The sequence below is a fragment of the Daphnia pulicaria genome, chromosome 4 (genome assembly GCF_021234035.1).
Source record: "Daphnia pulicaria isolate SC F1-1A chromosome 4, SC_F0-13Bv2, whole genome shotgun sequence".
NCBI classification, from domain to species: Eukaryota; Metazoa; Arthropoda; class Branchiopoda; order Diplostraca; family Daphniidae; genus Daphnia; species Daphnia pulicaria.
Genome location: NC_060916.1, coordinates 12980418 through 12998509, shown reverse-complemented (window position 1 = coordinate 12998509; position 18092 = coordinate 12980418). Strand labels below are relative to the sequence as shown.

Below are 18092 nucleotides of genomic sequence, written 5' to 3'. Positions count from 1 at the left end.
CTAAACGAAATGAGTCAAATGACCGAAAGAGAATAAAGGTCGAGCAAGGTCAGCGCACCGAAGTCCGAAGAAGAATGCTGCAATTTGGTAAAACGGGAGGGGAATCGCCCTTGGCGATCGACTGGAACTTGGAAATGACCAGAATCAAAAATTCCATACTAGCTTGATTTTCAAGCAAATTAACTTGAGTCGTGGAGTTTATTAATTAAGTGCCGTCATAAAACGCGAAACTTTTTTTTAATTACTTTTTTTTTTATTTTTGCTCGAAAGAAAACTTTATTCAGATACAAAATCAGAAAATCTGTTCTGTTATCATCTGAAATTATTTTTAACGAAACCATTCAAACATTTAAATTGATTGTTTATTTTGGTGAAAGATCCTGTCTCATTTATTGCTAACTTTTTCAGAACGCATTTTTGTTTATCATTTATTTGTTTGTGTTTTGTCCTTCATTGTGGCAACGCAGCTTCTTTGAGATTTGTGTTGTTTTTCATTAAAATCGCCAGCTGAAAATTATATTTGTTGATTCAGTTTATTATGTGTGTTTGCGCAAACGAGTTTTTCAATCTAGACTTTTACTGGCTTTTGCTCCAGATGTTTGGAAACACGGTGCACCTAAAGAAAATCGAGATAGCGCATCTAGTGATGTTAAAAGGTCTCTATGGGAATTGCCGGTGCATAGTTTATAGTTTCGCCCCTCTTCTTTCGGAGAAGTGTTTTGAAGAATGTGAGAGGTGAACCCAGGACGTTTGACCTCGAGTAACCGTATATAACCCCGATCGTCTTCAACAACTTAAAGACTCTGTCGTCTATTTTGGACGCTTAACGGATACTCTTATTGTAAGAAACTCTCTCATAATTTTCTCTTGTTTCATTGATTTTGATTGTGTTTTGTTTGTAATGTAGGATGCGGTTGTGGTGAAAGTGGAGACTTCTTTTGATCATGTGTGGCTTCTCCGAGACCAAGTCGACAAAATCACCACAGCCACTGGTGCCGGAATTCGTTGCCCGGATGTTTCTATTCTGAAGGAACTGCCGAAAAAGTATTGCGTTTGGATTCGTGGCTCTTTGGATCAAGTTTACAAGGCCAGCACCATGCTGAATGTAAGTTTTGATTCGTCTTTCATTTTTAATTATTTTGGCTAATCATTCATTTGTATTTATAATTTAAAGGGACTGTTACCGATTCAGTTAATGGCTCAAGTTCCATCTGATCGTTTTAATCGTTGTATTTTGGCTGATTCAAAAGAGGCTGACGTGATGATTCGTGTTGAGCGCACCACTTCGGACATGGTGACTATTCGATTCACTTCCTACGAATGGAACGCACGTATGTTCATATCATTTCATGTTTTCTTTTCATCTCGTTCTTGACAGTAATCATTATTTTGTATTCCAGGAAACTTGTATGAAATGCTGAGACGTTGTCTAGAGCTTTCCAGCGATCAGACTGTCATTCCATCTTTACCGTCGATTTGGTTGGAGCTTGCTGAACTCACCCAGAATACTTTCAGTAAGTTAATTTGTTTTTTTCTTTACATGTTGGTTGTAACTTAGAATATTAATTTTCTTCACCGCAGTTCTGTCTTCACTTAAACTGGCGGAATCGTCTTCTAGTCAAAGTGGCCCAGCACAGCAGCAGCTGAGCGTAATCGACGTTGACATTCCTCAATCGTCAAGCACTTCCAGCTCGGATTCCGGAGCTACAAGTTTGTCATCTCCCCGTAAGACCCTTTAAAGTATACTTGTTTCTCTGATTGTATTATTCTAAAATCAAATTCATATGACAGGTGCTGCAGATTCCTGTATACCAGCATCAATGGCTGCTTCGCGATTCGACCAGAATTCGTCTCGTCATTTATCGCAGCTGCTGGACACACTTTCGGACTCTCTCACTACGCAGGTAGAAACTTATTTGTTTTTATTTTTTTATTGCATTATTTCTCAGATTTATTTGTCCAGAACGAAGTCGATCTGGCGATGTTTACAACTTTGAAGGACGAGGATTTCATCAGCATAGGAATCCGCTCGTTTGGTGCCCGGAAAATTATGCTGAATGCAATTCAAGGTAATTTAATCTTTCCCCCTTTATAAATGTGGGTTTATCAATTAACTCATTCTTTTTATTTCTTTAATCAGAGTTATTTACGCCGCTGATCGCCATCGTCGGCGGTGAATGAAGTCGCGGCCTTATTACCTGGTCGGGGTTTTTATCGTATAATTGATTCTTTCCTAATTCAGGACTTTTTTTAAATTACTCCCTCACTTTTAAACCCTTGTGACCCTGTCGATTATGTGTCCGATGTGTGTCTTGAGGATTATTTACTACTTTTCCCATGATTCTCTTAGTATATACGACCACTTTACTTATGATTTTTCATTACAAGCATGACCAAAATAGTTTCGTTTTCTCTGCATTCATTTAATTAAGATAAGCTGGAATTTAGGTTAAATTAAATGGTATTTTCAGAAATGCAATGGGTATTAAGCTGATGGGTTCTCACAGCCTAAATTCCTTTCTTTGAGGAGAGACTAGAGAGGAGAGACGAAAGACTACCCCCATATTCCATGACCATGAGTGCGATCCGTCTGCTTAAATGGTAAAGCATTAGTAATATGGGAGTAGTCAAGCATAAAACAATTTCTAGTTCGGCTATAGGCCACAGTGGTGCGCATTGGCGTAAGCTTCGCACGACTTTTGGCTATGGCGCGTACTTTTTAATTGCAATAAGATCTAGAGATGTTATTCTATTCCAACCAAAAAGTAGTAGACATGCCAAAAAGTCGTGCGCAGTTTACGCCGATGCGCACCACTGCGGCCGATAGCAGAACGAAGATTTTTATTACTCTTGACATTTAACGTAGGTACAATCCTTTGCTCGACAAGCAGACGGTTCTCGAACAAAGGATTTACCTACGTTAAGTTAACTTTTATTATCGTTCATCTGTTTGTTCCCGCGTACCACCAGGAGCGACCGTCGCAAGCCCGCAACTCGAAAGATTTCAAAAATAGAATACTCAGTACATAGAAATAGAAAAGAGACTAGAAAATAGTTGATAAATGATAAGTTATCTTAAATTCTACACAAAAATAAAATAAGCGAACCGATTTTACGACTCAGAATTCGCGAAATCAAGAGGAAATTAGAAAAATTGCTGTTTTTCTTAGCTCATTTCAAACCTCATAACATTACAAGTTCCATAAAACACATCTTTAACTTAAAATGTAGTAATGAGCAATAATAGAAATGGATTTTATTTACATCTTGTCCTCGTTCATTGTTGGATTTATACAGCTTGTGGTCTAATTGTGTTGTAATTTTTAGAATTTGGGCAAATGCATTGAATATCAATTAAGACAATTGAGAGCTTAAATTGAAAATTGCTTTCCCCTTCCCCAGCAACCAAAGTTAAGATTTACAAATTGGAAATGCTGTGTCGGATTTTTCTCCGTTGAGACCACTCCTTCATCCGCATTTTTCTCATCCTACGTTGCGAAACTGACAACTTCGGGCGATTCCATGAAAAAGTTTCGGGAGTATTGTTGTTGGACAAGGCCGTTGAGACACGAGCGCCAATCTCATTAGAGGGGGACGTTTCACCATCAGATAAAATGAAACAATCCTCTTCATCTGAACTCGAAATGCAAACAACATCACACGAAGCAGCGCTTGATCTGGCGGAACTCGTTGAAGTCGGACTCTTTAACGGTGTGGTGCGCCTGGCTGGTGTGGTTCTATTCGCATCGTCCGAGGGTAATGTTGTTTTGGAAGAATTTTCAGCGTCAGACAGAATCAGGCAATCTTCGTCATCTGAGCTTGCTATACAAATAACATCCGGTGTCCTGTCTATTGTCATACGATCGCCCATCGATGAACGCAGGATATTTGACGTTTTGCTCTGGTAGTTTGAAAATTCCGGATAGATGAGATTCATTCTCCTGGGAGGTTCTGCTGCTTTAGGGATGGCAGCCAACACGTTCTTTTTTCTCTTGGAAAATTTCTTGTTTCTAAACATGGGGGAAAAACAAAACAAATCAATGAGTTAAATGGTCACAAAGAAGGCTAATTATTTTACTTTAGTTTGTGTTCGATTAACGACTGTTGGGCGTTGGAACGATGATGCGATTTTGGTGGTAACAACTCTTCGCTGCCAATTGCTGCTCGTCCTTTACGAACTTTGGCTTCTATAGGTTCACTCCTTCCTTGTAAACTCTTGCCGAGCCCCTGTCCGGGTTTGTAGCCCATCTAAACATACTCACAGTTAAAATGGGAAATTTATGGACTTAGGTAAATGATTTATTGACACCTTTAATAGAAGCTTAGCACCGATGCCTTTGGTGTGTTTCTCCCATCCGCCTATTTCATTGTTTGGGTTCGTTCGCGAATCATTTGACACGTTTGTTGCACTACAATTTTTAAAGAGAAATAAAAATTTATGGAGATTACTAATTGGCATGACATTGCTATGTACCTTTCAGAAGAAGAGCCGGGATTCTCATTTGTTTCAACAATCTCTCCCCTTTCTGTTTGTTGTTGAACTCCGCCTTTGACAAAGCCAACTGGCGAGGCATAGTCTTTGTCTCCTGCTGTCCCATTAAAATAAAATTAAGTTATCTAAGCCTGCATTACAGATAAAATGATATGTTTACCTGCTTTCACTGGGTTGAATTGCAAAATTCGTTCCAAAGCCTCTTTTCTTTTTTCGTCTGGGCTCTTCGTTGAGATACCATGAAACGGTTGATGGAATGGATGTCTGGGTGTAAATCTGGAAGGCATAGCTGTTTGTTTCTGTAGTTGCAGTCTTTACAAATAACTTGGATCAAACTTTATGATGGACCGATGAGAACCTTTAAAAATGGCTGTTTAAGACAAAGAATCAAATAGTAGAAAAATTAACAATCAATCCATTGAAACTTAACAATTATTATCTGACTAGACACAAAATAAACCTTATAAAGAACAAAATCTAATATGTTTTTTACACATTAATAAAGAGATGAAAAAGATGCATTTCATTTATCAAACTTTTTCATCACCCTCATAAACAAATCTTCATTGTTTCACTCCTCAGAACTAATGCTAACAAATAGCAGTGAAAAAACAGTAAGTTAAACAAAGATTGATTATAAGGTAAGGTTTTGTCAACGGCCTGCCTGTGTGTAAGGCTGTGTAAGCATAAAACTGTTTGACCTTAAATTTAATTAAACCCTACCAACAACCACCCATAACACTCTAAAATAAAATACTGGTTATTGAAAGTTATTTGTTCTTGATATCTTGGTATTCCTTATCACCTTTAATTACTTATTCGTGATTGTATCAACTTTGGCACATAGTTACCAAGCAAGGTAAAAACAACTACAAAGGAGTGAATTTTCGAATCTTATTCTACAAAGTAAATGATTGGCAGGAAGAAGCAATATTTACCAGTTAGTGATATATTTTACTGTGTTCGATGAGTTAAATTGATTAGGAAAAATTACTTAAGTCTACAACTTGGGAAAAACGAATACGAGACTCGTCATTTCCAGAAGAAAAATGCCAATAACAAGTAAAATGACATCGTCATCGTCTGCTCATAAAAAAGGCTAAACAGCATTTTTCGTTCGTCAGTAAATGCCCGCTAGATTCAAAGTTTCAAAACTTCAAAAATAAACAAGGAATTGCAAACAAATAGAAAACGGTAGTTTTCTAAATGAATATTATTAGACAAGAATACCTAATTCTAGTTTTAATACTACATTTCATCTTGTTAAATCTCGTGTTGACTTCCGTGAAGAAAAAAATCATTTTGAATAACATTCTTTAATTTACAGCACACTCAACGTACAATAGCATAGGAAACATTGATAAAGCTGATATTAAACAACAATTAATGTTTCTAATTTGTTAAATTAATAACCGGCTCCAGTGCGAGTGTAGGGGAGAGCTGGGGCAACGGGGAGTTCGTAAACGTGAACGGGAGCAACGGGAAGTTCGTATTCGTGGACGGGGGCAACTGGGAGTTCGTATTCATGGACGGGAGCAACTGGCAAGTGGTCGCCCTTTGGCTGGAAACCGGCCTCATCGGCGGACCAGGTCAAAGTAATTTTCTCGCCTTCGGGGGAGACCCAGTAGGAAGATCCCTTGTTGGTGTTGCCCATAACATCCTCGTAGGTGGCCTTTCCGTAAGAATCGTAAGAGGCTCCTTGCATCTTCTTCTGGACCTGGGACTCTTCACGGGTGGTGTAGTCGGATCCGGCGTAGCTGTAACATGCCCAAGTTGAGATTTGATTAGAATTTGTGTAACTGCTGAATTAATTAATTAATCGTGAGAGATTGAAAATGAAAAGTTTACCTCCACTTGCTGCTGCCGTCAAGGTTGCGCTCATCGGATTGGCTCACGATGGTGATTCCGGCGTACTTGTTATCCTTGTAGCTGGAAGGAGCATAGTTGGAAGGGTAGCTGGTGGCGGCAGCGACGGCCAAGACAGCGGCGATAACAAACTAAAGTCAACGAAATGTTATTTCAAATTTATCTGAATAGGTAAAATCATCCCTGGCGGATTACAGAAATAAGGTTTAAATTTCTTATTAGATATTACCAGCTTCATGTTGAATTCGGTTGATGACTTGAATAACTGATGCTTTATGTCTGGTTTGTGCAAGCTTATATATTGCGCGAATGGGTGAAAGGCCAAAAATGCTTCGACTTGTTGCACTCAAACCCGTAACGTCTCTGCCAATCCAATAGGGCCATGAACCAATTGTTGACGGGGGTACTTTTAGTTTCATTCTTGTAACTATACGCGTGAATGGGGCATTCTCTTTTGCTAATCCTGTTTATTTGAAACACTATATGCATGAACCTCTTTTTGAGATAGTATTTGTTGTGCTGAAAATTATTATATTTTGCATCCCATATTTTCTTATTAGCTTGAGTGCCTGACAAAATATTTATGCATGTGCACAGTTAATTTTTTTGTTGGTTAATCAATTAGGTCATTGCTATTTTATGACATTAATCGAGTTTTGATTAAAAAACCGCCTTGCCTGAATCCACCTTATCAAATTTTATCCGGAATTCAATTATGACTACAGATGGGGTAAAACTTTCACTTCATTATTTTAAACTTCAACATCAGTATATTGAATAAGAATAATGTTAATATTGAATATGTCATGCTGTTACCTATGGTTGGTGTAAAATAAGAATTAGTCTTATTTAACTCATCTGATATAATCAACTGACATATAATGGCATCAAACTCACTCACTCTAATTAGCTTTAAAGAAGTTTGGAATTGAGGAAATGAAAAACCGAGTGAAAAACAACCAAGTACCAGTTACATAAAGTTAATGACTTTCAGCATATTCCAGTGTTCCACGTTTTTGGAAGAATAACCAATTTTTAAAAGAAATATTTATTTTCCTCATTAGTAAACCTAATCGAATACCGTCATTGACCCAGTTAGCGTCTATAATAATTTGTCCTTACTATTACTTTTGAGTTATTCAGTATAAATTTTTAGTTCACATTTTTAGCGCAACTCGTAGGTACAAGAATTTTTTTGTTTTACAACTTAAATGAATAAATGCAAATCAAATGAAATGGTTTGCTTTTATATTTACATCAACACAAATAACGTCATGGCTCAATCGGTAAATAAGTTATAATTTTAAAAATCAAACAACTATTTGATTTAGTAGATCTTGTATCCCTTTCCGTTGAATGGGACATGGACGGGGAGTTCGTATTCGTGGACGGGGGCAACTGGGAGCTCGTACTCATGGACGGGAGCAACTGGCAAGTGGTCGCCCTTTGGCTGGAAACCGGCCTCATCAGCGGACCAGGTCAAAGTAATTTTCTCGCCTTCGGGGGAGACCCAGTAAGAAGATCCCTTGTTGGTGTTGCCCATAACATCCTCGTAGGTGGCCTTTCCGTAAGAATCGTAAGAGGCTCCTTGCATCTTCTTCTGGACCTGGGACTCTTCACGGGTGGTGTAGTCGGATCCGGCGTAGCTGTAACATGCCCAATTTGAGATTTGATTAACTTTGTGTAACTACTGAATGAATAAATTAATCGTGAGAGATTGAAAATGAAAAGTTTACCTCCACTTGCTGCTGCCGTCAAGGTTGCGCTCATCGGATTGGCTCACGATGGTGATTCCGGCGTACTTGTTATCCTTATTGTAGCTGGAAGGAGCGTAGTTGGAGGGGTAGCTGGTGGCGGCAGCGACGGCCAAGACAGCGGCGATAACGAACTTTATAATAAAATTTAGTTACTCTCTTAAATTGACAATCCATATTAACTTCAGCACATTCGATAGCGATTAAAACAAGCAAGATCAGTGTATCACTTAGTTGTTGTTTTCCCTTACCAGCTTCATGTTGATTCGGTTGATTTGGTGAGCAACTGATACTTTCAATCTTCCATTTCAGAGCTTATATAGGTAGGAGAAGGGTACAACAAGTCTAGCTGTGACCCAGTTGCATGCTAGAGACAGTTACTTTTCAAGAAACAATCATCACTCTCACTTTCTTCACTGCAGACCCGTTAGAAGGATTTCTTTGAGTAATTGAGTAATTGTCGATATAGGAAAAAAGCAATCACTCTGACATTGAGAAATCTATACTGATGTAATTTTACTTGTAAAAGTTCTAATCAATTTTAAAATAAATGGTACAAGTATATTGTCGATTGTCGAACAGATTTCTTAAAATATAAAATCCCTGATTAATTGGATGTAGATGTTGGTTGCATTACAAGAAACCAAACAAGGTTTCTACGTACTAACTGTCGTAGTGTCAATGATAACGTTTGAAAGTAATAACCATTTGCAATAGTAATAGTTTTCTGTTTGATTAGCCGGGAGCAATCACGGCTTCACAGCAACCATCATCTAGCCATGGCCTGAAACTGAAACGGCTGATCGAGGACAACTAGTGAAACGGTCATCACTAAATTGCCTAGCGAACTGGGCCAACAAACTCTGATTTACCGCAAAAAGAAACACACCTTTCCCTGGCGTATTTAAGCTCGTCTGCACCTGATCCAAGACATCAGTTTTCTTACTCATCAACCAAAGTCAACATGAAGCTTGTAAATAAGTCATTCAATTTTTAAAACAAAGTTGAGTTGTTTAACTATCAAACATCTTAATTTTTTACAGTTCGTTATCGCCGCTGTCTTGGCCGTCGCTGCCGCCACTAGCTACCCTTCCAACTATGCTCCTTCCAGCTACAATAAGGATAACAAGTACGCCGGAATCACCATCGTTAGCCAATCCGATGAGCGCAACCTTGACGGCAGCAGCAAGTGGAGGTGAACTCTTCATTTTCAATCTCTCACGATTAATTAATTAATTCAGCAGTTACACAAATTCTAATCAAATCTCAACTTGGGCATGTTACAGCTACGCCGGATCCGACTACACCACCCGTGAAGAGTCCCAGGTCCAGAAGAAGATGCAAAGCGCCTCTTACGATTCTTACGGAAAGGCCACCTACGAGGATGTTATGGGCAACACCAACAAGGGATCTTCCTACTGGGTTTCTCCTGAAGGCGAGAAAATTACTTTGACCTGGTCCGCCGATGAGGCCGGTTTCCAGCCCAAAGGCGACCACTTGCCAGTTGCTCCCGTCCATGAGTACGAGCTCCCAGTTGCCCCCGTCCACGAATACGAACTCCCCGTTGCCCCAGCTCTTCCCTACACCCGCACTGGGCCTGGCTATTAAGTAATCGAACCTGTCGCTGGAGATCTCGTGTTAATTATTCAAACAATTTGAACCTATTAATTGATGTGCATACATATTTAATCATAAATTCTTATACCAAAAAAAAAAACATCTTTATTTATTTTCTTAACTTATTCAAATTGAGAATCACGTTAAATTTTTTAAAAGCATAAGGGTTTGCTATCAGGAGAAATTATTGCTCAAGACGAATTTCAATTGAAAAAAAAAAACGGATATTAATCTCTGATCACAATATTTAGGCTGCCCTATCCTAATATCTGAATAAGTGAATAGTAAGTAAGGAAAGTAATGCGGATAAAACTTTCTACGTATTTCATTAATTGATCGACCGACACAGAATTTTCGCCAAGAAAATAACCAGCTTGAAAAAGGAGCGAATGAAGCTACATTAATTCGCAGTTTACGAGGCCTTGCAACACGCGCACTGTTTTATGATGACATTCAAGCAATAGCCCTAATAAATCACAGTGAAAGCATTGAAAGTTGAAGTAGCTTGAAAATACTGTCGAGAAGAAGTAATATAAATTATTTTAAGGAGTCATGGAAGAAAATTTCTTATTGGTGTTAAGGTCTCAATAGTCACTATTCAAGTACGTGAAAATTACGGGGTGGAAGTCCTAATTCGATCGCAGTTCTTTCGTATTAAAATTCTACATTTTTCACACGTTTGAGTACGATTTGATATTTTTACTCTTTATCAACTTTAATGGGCTCCACATAAATACCTGGATAAAAGATTTCTTGACACTTGCGACAAGAAAATCGAAAATTACACTTTCACGACGTATAATTTTCCTGTCACAAAATATTCTTTCAAGTCAAATTTCCGTGATTCACCGTGAATCATTTTGTGCACGGTACTTTGGCAGCCTAAACAATTGTCAGGCCCTGTTTGCTAGGAAAATAGTTCAATCGACTTCACATTTCTGGGGCAGTACTGAGTAAAAAAAAAAAAAGCTCTCCCACCAAAGTAAACGCGTTGGCGTTTCTTACACCATCCACATCCATGACTTGCTGAGGCTAAAACAAAAAGTTCTATTGAGAAACAAACAACTCAAAATGAATACACAACGATACAACCCAATCCCTCTCGGGGAAAAAAGAAAGAAAAATCAGACTACCAAAAGCACAACACTGTCACATTTAAAGAACGTATGCCTATGCATATTTACGTAATCGTCGTAATCTGAATCTTAACCTCCATACCCAATTTTGGCACTGAATGAAGAGTGACTTTTTTTTATCAAAGTGGAAACTGTCCCGTGGCTTTTTCGTCTGGTAACTGTTCCGTCGTTGCATTAGCCTTCAGTTCTTGATAGTAACTGAGCACCACCAGCCAGAAGTAAAAGCCCAGCGCTATGAAAATCCAAACAGAAGAAGAAATAACCAAGTGAAAATTAAACGTTTCACGCCTAAAACCACCAGCACAATGTGCCGACAGCATATACATACCTCCCCCAACGCAGGCGAATAATATCTCCACTACTCCCGTATCATCTGCTGTTATGCCCATAATAGCCGAATATATCAAGTACGAAATCGCAATTATTATAGATACAATTTGCACAAAGAGCCAAGGCAACATTAGGTTGGGTATTCGATTCTTCCAGGCGGCGACCAGAACAAGAAAGGTCATAAACATTAAGGCCATCGCACCTACCAACTGGCCGACATTATAATCATATAACATTTTGGCGTCTAAACTCCATATGCAAAACAGTCAAAAATAATTGAAGTCATTCAAACATGACAAATGCCAATTTTAAAATAAATTGAGCCATTACCATTCGACGAAATTCTTTTGAGCGTGGAGAAGTTAAGTACAATCCGAATGATTGATAAAAATGAAGAAATCTGCTCAAATTCCCCACTGTTTAATGAGTAAGTCGAATAAAATTAATGACATTAAACTGTTCCTTTTTACCAACGAGAAGGCGCTAATCGCTGTGGTACCGGTCCGGAGTGGGTAGCCGCAACAGCATTGATTTAATTTGCAGGACATGTTGAAGTAAAAACTATTTAAAACTGGACGTTAACTAGTTAAAGATAATACAGACACTACTACACTTCCTAGCGAACTCTCTGCTGACAGCGCAAAGACTGGAGTCACTAGACTCATTCGGTCGACATCTGAAACCCAAGGCAACAATTCAAAAGAAAGGAGGGGGAATTTGTTGAAACTTAGCCCACTTGTTTGCATAACATTAGATGGAAATGAAACCTATCTCTCCCTTTTGCGCCCTTTTGGAAATGGTTTCAAACGCCCTGCTAAACTCGCTTTGATAACCATTTTTTATAATGAGGGGTAATAAACTAAGATTCGAAGTTTTTTGGTTGGGCATTTCCCAACTACTTGTGACATTATGTCTTAATGAATCTAAAGCAAAAAAAAAGTTGTTAGGATCATCAAAGTATAGTATCAGGAACTCAAGAGCGAAAGACTATCGGAGAATTCGATTGCATCTGGACAAAAGATTTTGGCAGAGATGCGAGAGTTTAATTAGTTGCTATACCACTATGACGCCGTTATCTCAAAATTCAATTTCTTTTGCTTTGTCTACTTTCGTGTCATTCCAACAGTTCAACGCGCAAAATGAAGGTTGGACATGGACTCGACTGGAATTAACTTGATTCGAACCGAGCGACCAAACGGAAATTCAAAACAAGCAATAACCGGCAGCAGGAAATAAAGCGAAATAAAAATTAAACATATGCGCTTGCATCAAGTCTTTAATCTGATAACCGCTGCTCTAAAAACTTAACAAGTTTCTAAACACTGCGATTTCAGCATTCGTGAAACTATAGCGCGCTCGAACTTATAACCGCAATTTGTTTTGCTTTCAGGATCGCCATGCAGATCATTTAAAAGCAACTACTTAATTCGATGGCTCTCAACTGAAAGAGGTTTTCCGTGAGGTTGTGTGTAAGTGAGGAGTGAAAGATAATTACGGTGTGTAACTCACCGGAGGCAGTCAGCGTAGGAAGTCGATCGTGTCCGGTTCTGCAGTTAGAATAACGACCTGATATTCTAAACTGTCGTTCCTTTCAATTTCCGTTGCGCTGCGATGGCTGTGGGTTGCTGGGTTGAGCAATCCTGACGGAGCCGCTGCAATTTTTCACGTCGATTATCCACGAAACTTGAACTCAGCCCCTTTCTTTCTCCTCACCACGACAAGGGTCACTCCTCCCATTTCTTCCTAATAAGTAGGAAAAACGAGCACAAAAATGTTTGTTTATACGTTATATTTGGCTGTAAAATGTCGGCTGTGGGTTGTTGATAGTGAGTCCTGCGGTTATTTTTGTTTTTGCCAGCTTGATCAGACTTCGATAATATATAAAAACACACATCCGATTCCTTAAGCATTGACGCGTTTGCTATGTTTTTTTTTTTAAATTGTTTGTTTTTGTAAGAGATTCTTTTGAAGGAAACTGTGCCTCCGGTCATTCCCTTTTCTTGTTCCCAATAGCTAAGCCTTCAAATTTAAAATAATATTACAGAGACGACAATTTCTTTAAAGTCGAAAAGAGAAAAATAAACACTATAAGAAATAGAGAGGCTGAGAACCTTTTATTAGGTATCAATATATGCAAATTTAAAAGGGGACGAAAAAGAGAACTATAGAAAAAAGTAATAAAATAACAAGTCCCGGAGATAAATCTACAGACGAGTTTCTGTCGCGAGTGTTTACAACGCAACAATGTCCTTGAATGGAAGCTGACTAGACGTTTTTTGAAACCCCATATGCTAACCCAACTCTTTAACTACTCCATCAGTCGAGTCTACTTCTGAGCTCTGGTCAGTTGCAGTTGCATTTAGATGGATGGGTGCGTCAGTGTTTAAGGCAGCGGATAAATAAATCTAACTTTTTATAAAAAGATTGGATTGGTCTTATGGTAAGTGATTCACAATTTCTTTCTCGTAAATGTGTGTAAATTTAAAGAGCGCGATAAAAAACTGAAATAACTCAATAGAATAAGGAATAAGCGTACGCAAATATCCTGTCAGCATCAAAATATCTCACATGTTTAAATTGTCTTCTTCTAATTTAAAGTAATTTTTTTGATTTTAAAAACAGAAAGTTAAAATTGAAAAATAGCTGAAAGACACGACGACAAAGTGACAAAATGTTGCCTTTTTTCATCCAAGAAATTAAGCATTTATTTACTAGCATATAGAGCCCTAAACTTTCATGACAGGAAAATTTGGGAATTTTCTCTCATTTTTCAATAAAATATTGAAAAAGGGAGACGAAGCCTGTGCTAACTCCTAGACTGCTCAAATATCAAACACCAACTCTACAATTTTCGAGTCGAGTGCATTAGATAAACACAGCGTAAGTTGATACCGCCACAACTATAGTGCACAATGTAACGACGATTTAAAAATAAAGATGACCAAATTCGAATCATGTTTTTACAAAAAACAAATTTTCTTGAAACATACTTCGACTTGATTTTCGAATATGAAGTGATAGACGAAGATTCTATGACGCAAGAAGTCCAAACCGAACGCTACCGTTACCTGCAGGCCAAACACAAACAGAACGAAAACGGGGAAAATAACAGAAAAGGAAAAATTCTTTTTGACCCTGTCTGTGTTTGCGTGGGTTTGTGTGTTTATCTGTAACGATGGCCAGCTTCTCGTCCACGAACTTGGACTGCGACCAGCCACAGCATCACCAGTACCGAGCCCGTAACGATGTATATTGTTTAAAATAGGAAACTGTTCCTCCAGCCAGTCCCTTTTCTGTTCCTAATTGCTGGCCTTAAAATTTCAAATCCTATGAGGGAGTCCACATTTTATTTTTAAGGCTAAAAGAGAGACAAATAAACATTACGAGGAAGAGAGGAGAGAACCTTTGATTAGGTATCTCACTACATGCCAATTTGAAAGGGGGACGACGGAGGGAAGTAAAAATAACAGGAAAGAGAGAAAAAAAATAACAAGTCCCGAAAATAAATCTACACCGGACAAGTTTTCGTTGTCGCCTTTACAAAACGACAATGTCCCTGAATCGAAGCTGACCGTCTATTTTTTTATTCAAATGGGCTAAGCCGATTAGTCCATGGGAATAAAAAAATAGATTCGGCTTAGGCTAAGCCGAATGTGACTAACTGACTATTACATTAGTCGAGCTGTTTTCTGCACTCCAGTCACTTGGAGCAGTGTATTTGGATGGATGGGGTGCGTAAGTGTTACTACAAGGGCAATACTCTAAATTCAACGAACGATTAGATTCGTGTTATAGTAAGTTTCTAAGTGATTCCCAATATAAACTGTTCTATTTCGAAAAATGTTTCCAGTTAGTACTTTGTCTTTTCCAGTTACATTTAATAGAATTCAATGTAGTACTTTTAACTAATCTACTCAGACAAATGCGTGAAAGTCAAGTTTAAAGAGTGCGATTAAACAGTAAAATAACTCGGTAAGGACTATAACATCCTGCCAGAAAAAAATCCTCCCATAGGCTGACGTGTTACAGAGGCCAAAACTAATGAGTTATTTGTTAATTTAATAAAGGAAAAAGAAAATGGAAAGACGGGTATAAAGACGGGATCCAGCAAAGTAACAATTTGTCTGTATTCTATCAACTTAGTATTAAGCATATACGAACATAGAATTTCACGACAGGAAAAATTAAGAATGCCCTTAGAAAAATGTAAAAGAAATAAATAAAAGAAAAAGTGGACGACCATGCATGTCCCTGCCTATGCAATTGCAAACTAAGCAATATTAGAGTCCAGTGCATTATTTTATCGACGCGCAGGGTAAATTGATACCAGTTGTAAGGAAATCTTTTCATGCCAAGTAATCCGAAGGCGTTATACAATACCCTGCAACGGTTAACCATAGCCCTATACTATTATAGTCAACATTCACAGCGTAACGCACAACTTGACTGGGTTAACTTGTTTTAGATGACGACTAATAAACACAAAATATGTTTTTTATGAAATATCTTAATATTCCTATTATTTTGTCAGAGAGACGTTTTACAGCTACATATCTCCGCTTTTGAAGAACTTTGGACATGCAAGCTAAAAGGAAATTCCCAGCCGAGACGGGACATGGCGCGTCTGCTGATCCTGTGGATCAAGAGCAACCAATCGACGAGAATTCATCGGCAAAATCGACTGGAGCTGGGCTAAAAAGTTCCCTCCACGGTAATGTGTTCCAATTGAAACTTTTGGTGCTCTTCTTGATTCGGGGGATCAAAGCCAAATACCAGTTCAAGTTGGGGACGGAAATACCCGGAATGGGCGGGAAATTTGATGACTTGATTTTCAAGTACGAAGTGCCAGCTGACGATTATTCGATGACGCAAGAAGTTCAAACCGAACGCTATCGTTACCTGCAGGCTAAACACAAACAGAACGAAGAAACGGGAGAAATCACGGCAGCTAATCTTCTGAACGACAACGATGGGGAATTCAGTCTACCCAAATATTTCCGATCCTATTGTGATGAAGTCATTAATGGAATTGAAGATTGTCTGCCTAACAATGTCCGGGACTGTATCATTTGCACTAATATTGGATTCGACGATGAATTGAAGCTTAATGAAAGAGGCATCGAGCTGCAACGTCTGAACGATTGGGATGAAATTTTAAACTTCGACAAAGTATCCGACAAAAAATCGCCAATTCGTTACAAATTAAAGAAAACGAAAGGATTGCGCTGGGAAATGGCACAATGGTCGGCCGTCCACCTTCTGGCCAAAACATTGCTCGAAAAAGTAACCCATCAAAAAGAAATAGCACTAACCTCACCCATATTCAAAAGTTACCACGTTGCTTTGGTTGAAGACAATGTCATCGATAAAGCAAAGAAAAATCTTTGCTCAAAATTTTTGAAAGGAGATGATAGTCGTTTTCGGGAAATTCTTTCAGAGGTAACATTCGTCCATTACTGGGAGAAACTAAATTTCAAATATGATGACAAGAAAAAGTTTCGACACGATGGCAAAAATAAACTAATATTTCAATTCAAAGAAACATTATTGAAAAATCTGTTGCCAAAGTATCCCAAGAACAAGAAACAAAAAATGGAAATGGATTTCCGCGTATTCAAGGATTTTTATGACGATCTAATCTCAGAGAACGTTCTTGAAGTGGCTGGAAAAACATGGAAAAAGAAACCCTTCGCCAAAAACTTTATAAAAGGAAAAGATTTAACGAAAAAAGGATCGGAATTTCGAGGGAAACTGTGCAACGCCGTTTTTATTCATTTCTGGAAAGATTTGACTTTTACACTCAGCCCAAAGTTCGGCAGAGAAATAATCAGCAAAACGCCAGATGAGAATAAATCGCTCAATGACTTGGTTGGAGAGAAGGAAATTTGCGATTTCTTGGACAAACTCATCTTTGCCGTTCACACGCCCAACGAAGTGCAACTCGATGAGATCCTAAAAAAGGAGGTGAGCGATCGCTACAATTTGAACGAAAGTGACTTTCAGTCGGATTATATTTTGAGAGAAATGTTGGACTGGTTCAAAAAGAAAGAATCTGAGTTCATGACATCGGCAGAAGGGATTGATATCTTGGAAAATGCAAAGAAGAAAATGAAGTCGTTGCGTTTGACGGCCGTGTCTATTGACTATCAGAGAAAGCTGAAGGCGGTGTGTAAATTTAATGAGGAATCAATTCACGAAATGGCGGAAAAGCTGAAGCAACTGCTGATTTCTGAGAATAAAGTCAAACGAATTGCTTCCGAGTTGCCGAAACGAACGGCTGTTAAAGTCACAGCAGCACTAAAAGAACTGAGGCAAAGTATTTCACGTGAGACTACCAGAGATGTGACAGCACCGGAAGAGACTTATTTTAAACGAAAAGACAGTTACTTGATGGCGACATTAATTGAGTTAAAAAACAACCATGAGAAATATGAAAATGCATTGAAATCCGACACCTCTCATCATCTTTTGCTTGTGATTTGTGAAGAAAGTATTTCGACAGTAGATGAAAAGTACTACGAAGAACTTGTCAATGAAACAAGTAGTCGTAAAAAGGTGATTGTCATCAGTAGCGAGGGTGTTGGAATAAAAGATGATTTGAAATTTACTGATTTTAGCAACGAGTTTAAACAAACTTTACTCTCCAAACAAGTTTCATTTCAAGGAGCGACACTAGCAGTGGCTGATCTTATCAAAACACGAAGCGACCAAACTGTAGACGAATTAATTCAAAGTCGTGAACCAGAAGAGATTTTCGATTTGGATTCCATTGAGGAGCTGATAGAACAAGAAAAATCTCAAATTCAAATTCCTTCCTTAAGCTCATCCCGGTTCGAAAAATCCCTGTACATTAAGAGGCAATTGTCATCCGCATTCCCACTCGACAATGAATTTTGG

General features: G+C 38.4%; 5 protein-coding genes and 2 long non-coding RNA genes across 8 annotated transcripts in view; 2 read left to right on the top strand and 5 right to left on the bottom strand.

Annotated features, from left to right (window-relative positions):
- LOC124337282 (histone H4-like) overlaps positions 1-18092 on the bottom strand; it is a 116761-nt gene that overhangs the window by 11621 nt on the left and 87048 nt on the right. The gene's annotated exons all lie outside the window — the stretch shown is intronic.
- Positions 1238-2312, top strand: LOC124337195. Its single transcript, XM_046791296.1, has 6 exons — positions 1238-1331; positions 1401-1514; positions 1582-1725; positions 1792-1904; positions 1950-2069; positions 2141-2312. Exons 1-5 carry the CDS (start codon positions 1262-1264, stop codon positions 1995-1997), a joined length of 489 nt encoding a protein of 162 aa, XP_046647252.1. The 5' UTR covers positions 1238-1261; the 3' UTR covers positions 1998-2069; positions 2141-2312.
- On the bottom strand, positions 3242-5871 carry LOC124337069 (G patch domain-containing protein 11-like). 2 transcript variants are annotated; one of them, XM_046791095.1, is made up of 7 exons: positions 5431-5871; positions 4833-4862; positions 4653-4800; positions 4475-4586; positions 4310-4409; positions 4079-4248; positions 3242-4010 (listed from the first exon to the last, which is right to left on the bottom strand). In XM_046791095.1, exons 3-7 carry the CDS (start codon positions 4777-4779, stop codon positions 3419-3421), a joined length of 1101 nt encoding a protein of 366 aa, XP_046647051.1. In that variant the 5' UTR covers positions 4780-4800; positions 4833-4862; positions 5431-5871; the 3' UTR covers positions 3242-3418. The 2 variants fall into 2 exon arrangements, with proteins under 2 accessions (XP_046647051.1, XP_046647050.1); XM_046791094.1 differs by having other exon boundaries at positions 4653-4862.
- LOC124337198 (endocuticle structural glycoprotein SgAbd-3-like) lies at positions 7590-8471 on the bottom strand. Its single transcript, XM_046791298.1, has 3 exons — positions 8364-8471; positions 8095-8246; positions 7590-8004 (listed from the first exon to the last, which is right to left on the bottom strand). Exons 1-3 carry the CDS (start codon positions 8370-8372, stop codon positions 7686-7688), a joined length of 480 nt encoding a protein of 159 aa, XP_046647254.1. The 5' UTR covers positions 8373-8471; the 3' UTR covers positions 7590-7685.
- Positions 9003-9841, top strand: LOC124337196 (endocuticle structural glycoprotein ABD-4-like). The gene is made up of 3 exons (XM_046791297.1): positions 9003-9085; positions 9156-9307; positions 9399-9841. Exons 1-3 carry the CDS (start codon positions 9077-9079, stop codon positions 9718-9720), a joined length of 483 nt encoding a protein of 160 aa, XP_046647253.1. The 5' UTR covers positions 9003-9076; the 3' UTR covers positions 9721-9841.
- Positions 10756-11284, bottom strand: LOC124337419. Its single transcript, XR_006917346.1, has 2 exons — positions 11194-11284; positions 10756-11097 (listed from the first exon to the last, which is right to left on the bottom strand). It is a non-coding gene; the product is annotated as an uncharacterized LOC124337419 (long non-coding RNA).
- Positions 11351-12594, bottom strand: LOC124337399. Its single transcript, XR_006917322.1, has 3 exons — positions 11666-12594; positions 11526-11595; positions 11351-11439 (listed from the first exon to the last, which is right to left on the bottom strand). It is a non-coding gene; the product is annotated as an uncharacterized LOC124337399 (long non-coding RNA).

What these genes read in the sequence shown, in the direction of transcription:
- LOC124337195 (XM_046791296.1), top strand. Translation starts at nt 1,262, where the DNA reads ATGATTCGTGTTGAGCGCACCACTTCGGACATGGTGACTATTCGATTC. An exon ending in TACAAGTTTGTCATCTCCCC is followed by an intron (nt 1,726 to 1,791) that starts GTAAGACCCTTT and finishes TTCATATGACAG; the next exon opens with GTGCTGCAGATTCCTGTATA. An exon ending in CGGACTCTCTCACTACGCAG is followed by an intron (nt 1,905 to 1,949) that starts GTAGAAACTTAT and finishes ATTATTTCTCAG; the next exon opens with ATTTATTTGTCCAGAACGAA.
- LOC124337069 (XM_046791094.1), bottom strand. Translation starts at nt 4,779, where the DNA reads ATGCCTTCCAGATTTACACCCAGACATCCATTCCATCAACCGTTTCAT. An exon ending in GTGCTAAGCTTCTATTAAAG is followed by an intron (nt 4,249 to 4,309) that starts GTGTCAATAAAT and finishes GAGTATGTTTAG; the next exon opens with ATGGGCTACAAACCCGGACA. An exon ending in TTAATCGAACACAAACTAAA is followed by an intron (nt 4,011 to 4,078) that starts GTAAAATAATTA and finishes CCCCATGTTTAG; the next exon opens with AAACAAGAAATTTTCCAAGA.
- LOC124337198 (XM_046791298.1), bottom strand. An exon ending in GACGGCAGCAGCAAGTGGAG is followed by an intron (nt 8,005 to 8,094) that starts GTAAACTTTTCA and finishes GGCATGTTACAG; the next exon opens with CTACGCCGGATCCGACTACA.
- LOC124337196 (XM_046791297.1), top strand. An exon ending in GACGGCAGCAGCAAGTGGAG is followed by an intron (nt 9,308 to 9,398) that starts GTGAACTCTTCA and finishes GGCATGTTACAG; the next exon opens with CTACGCCGGATCCGACTACA.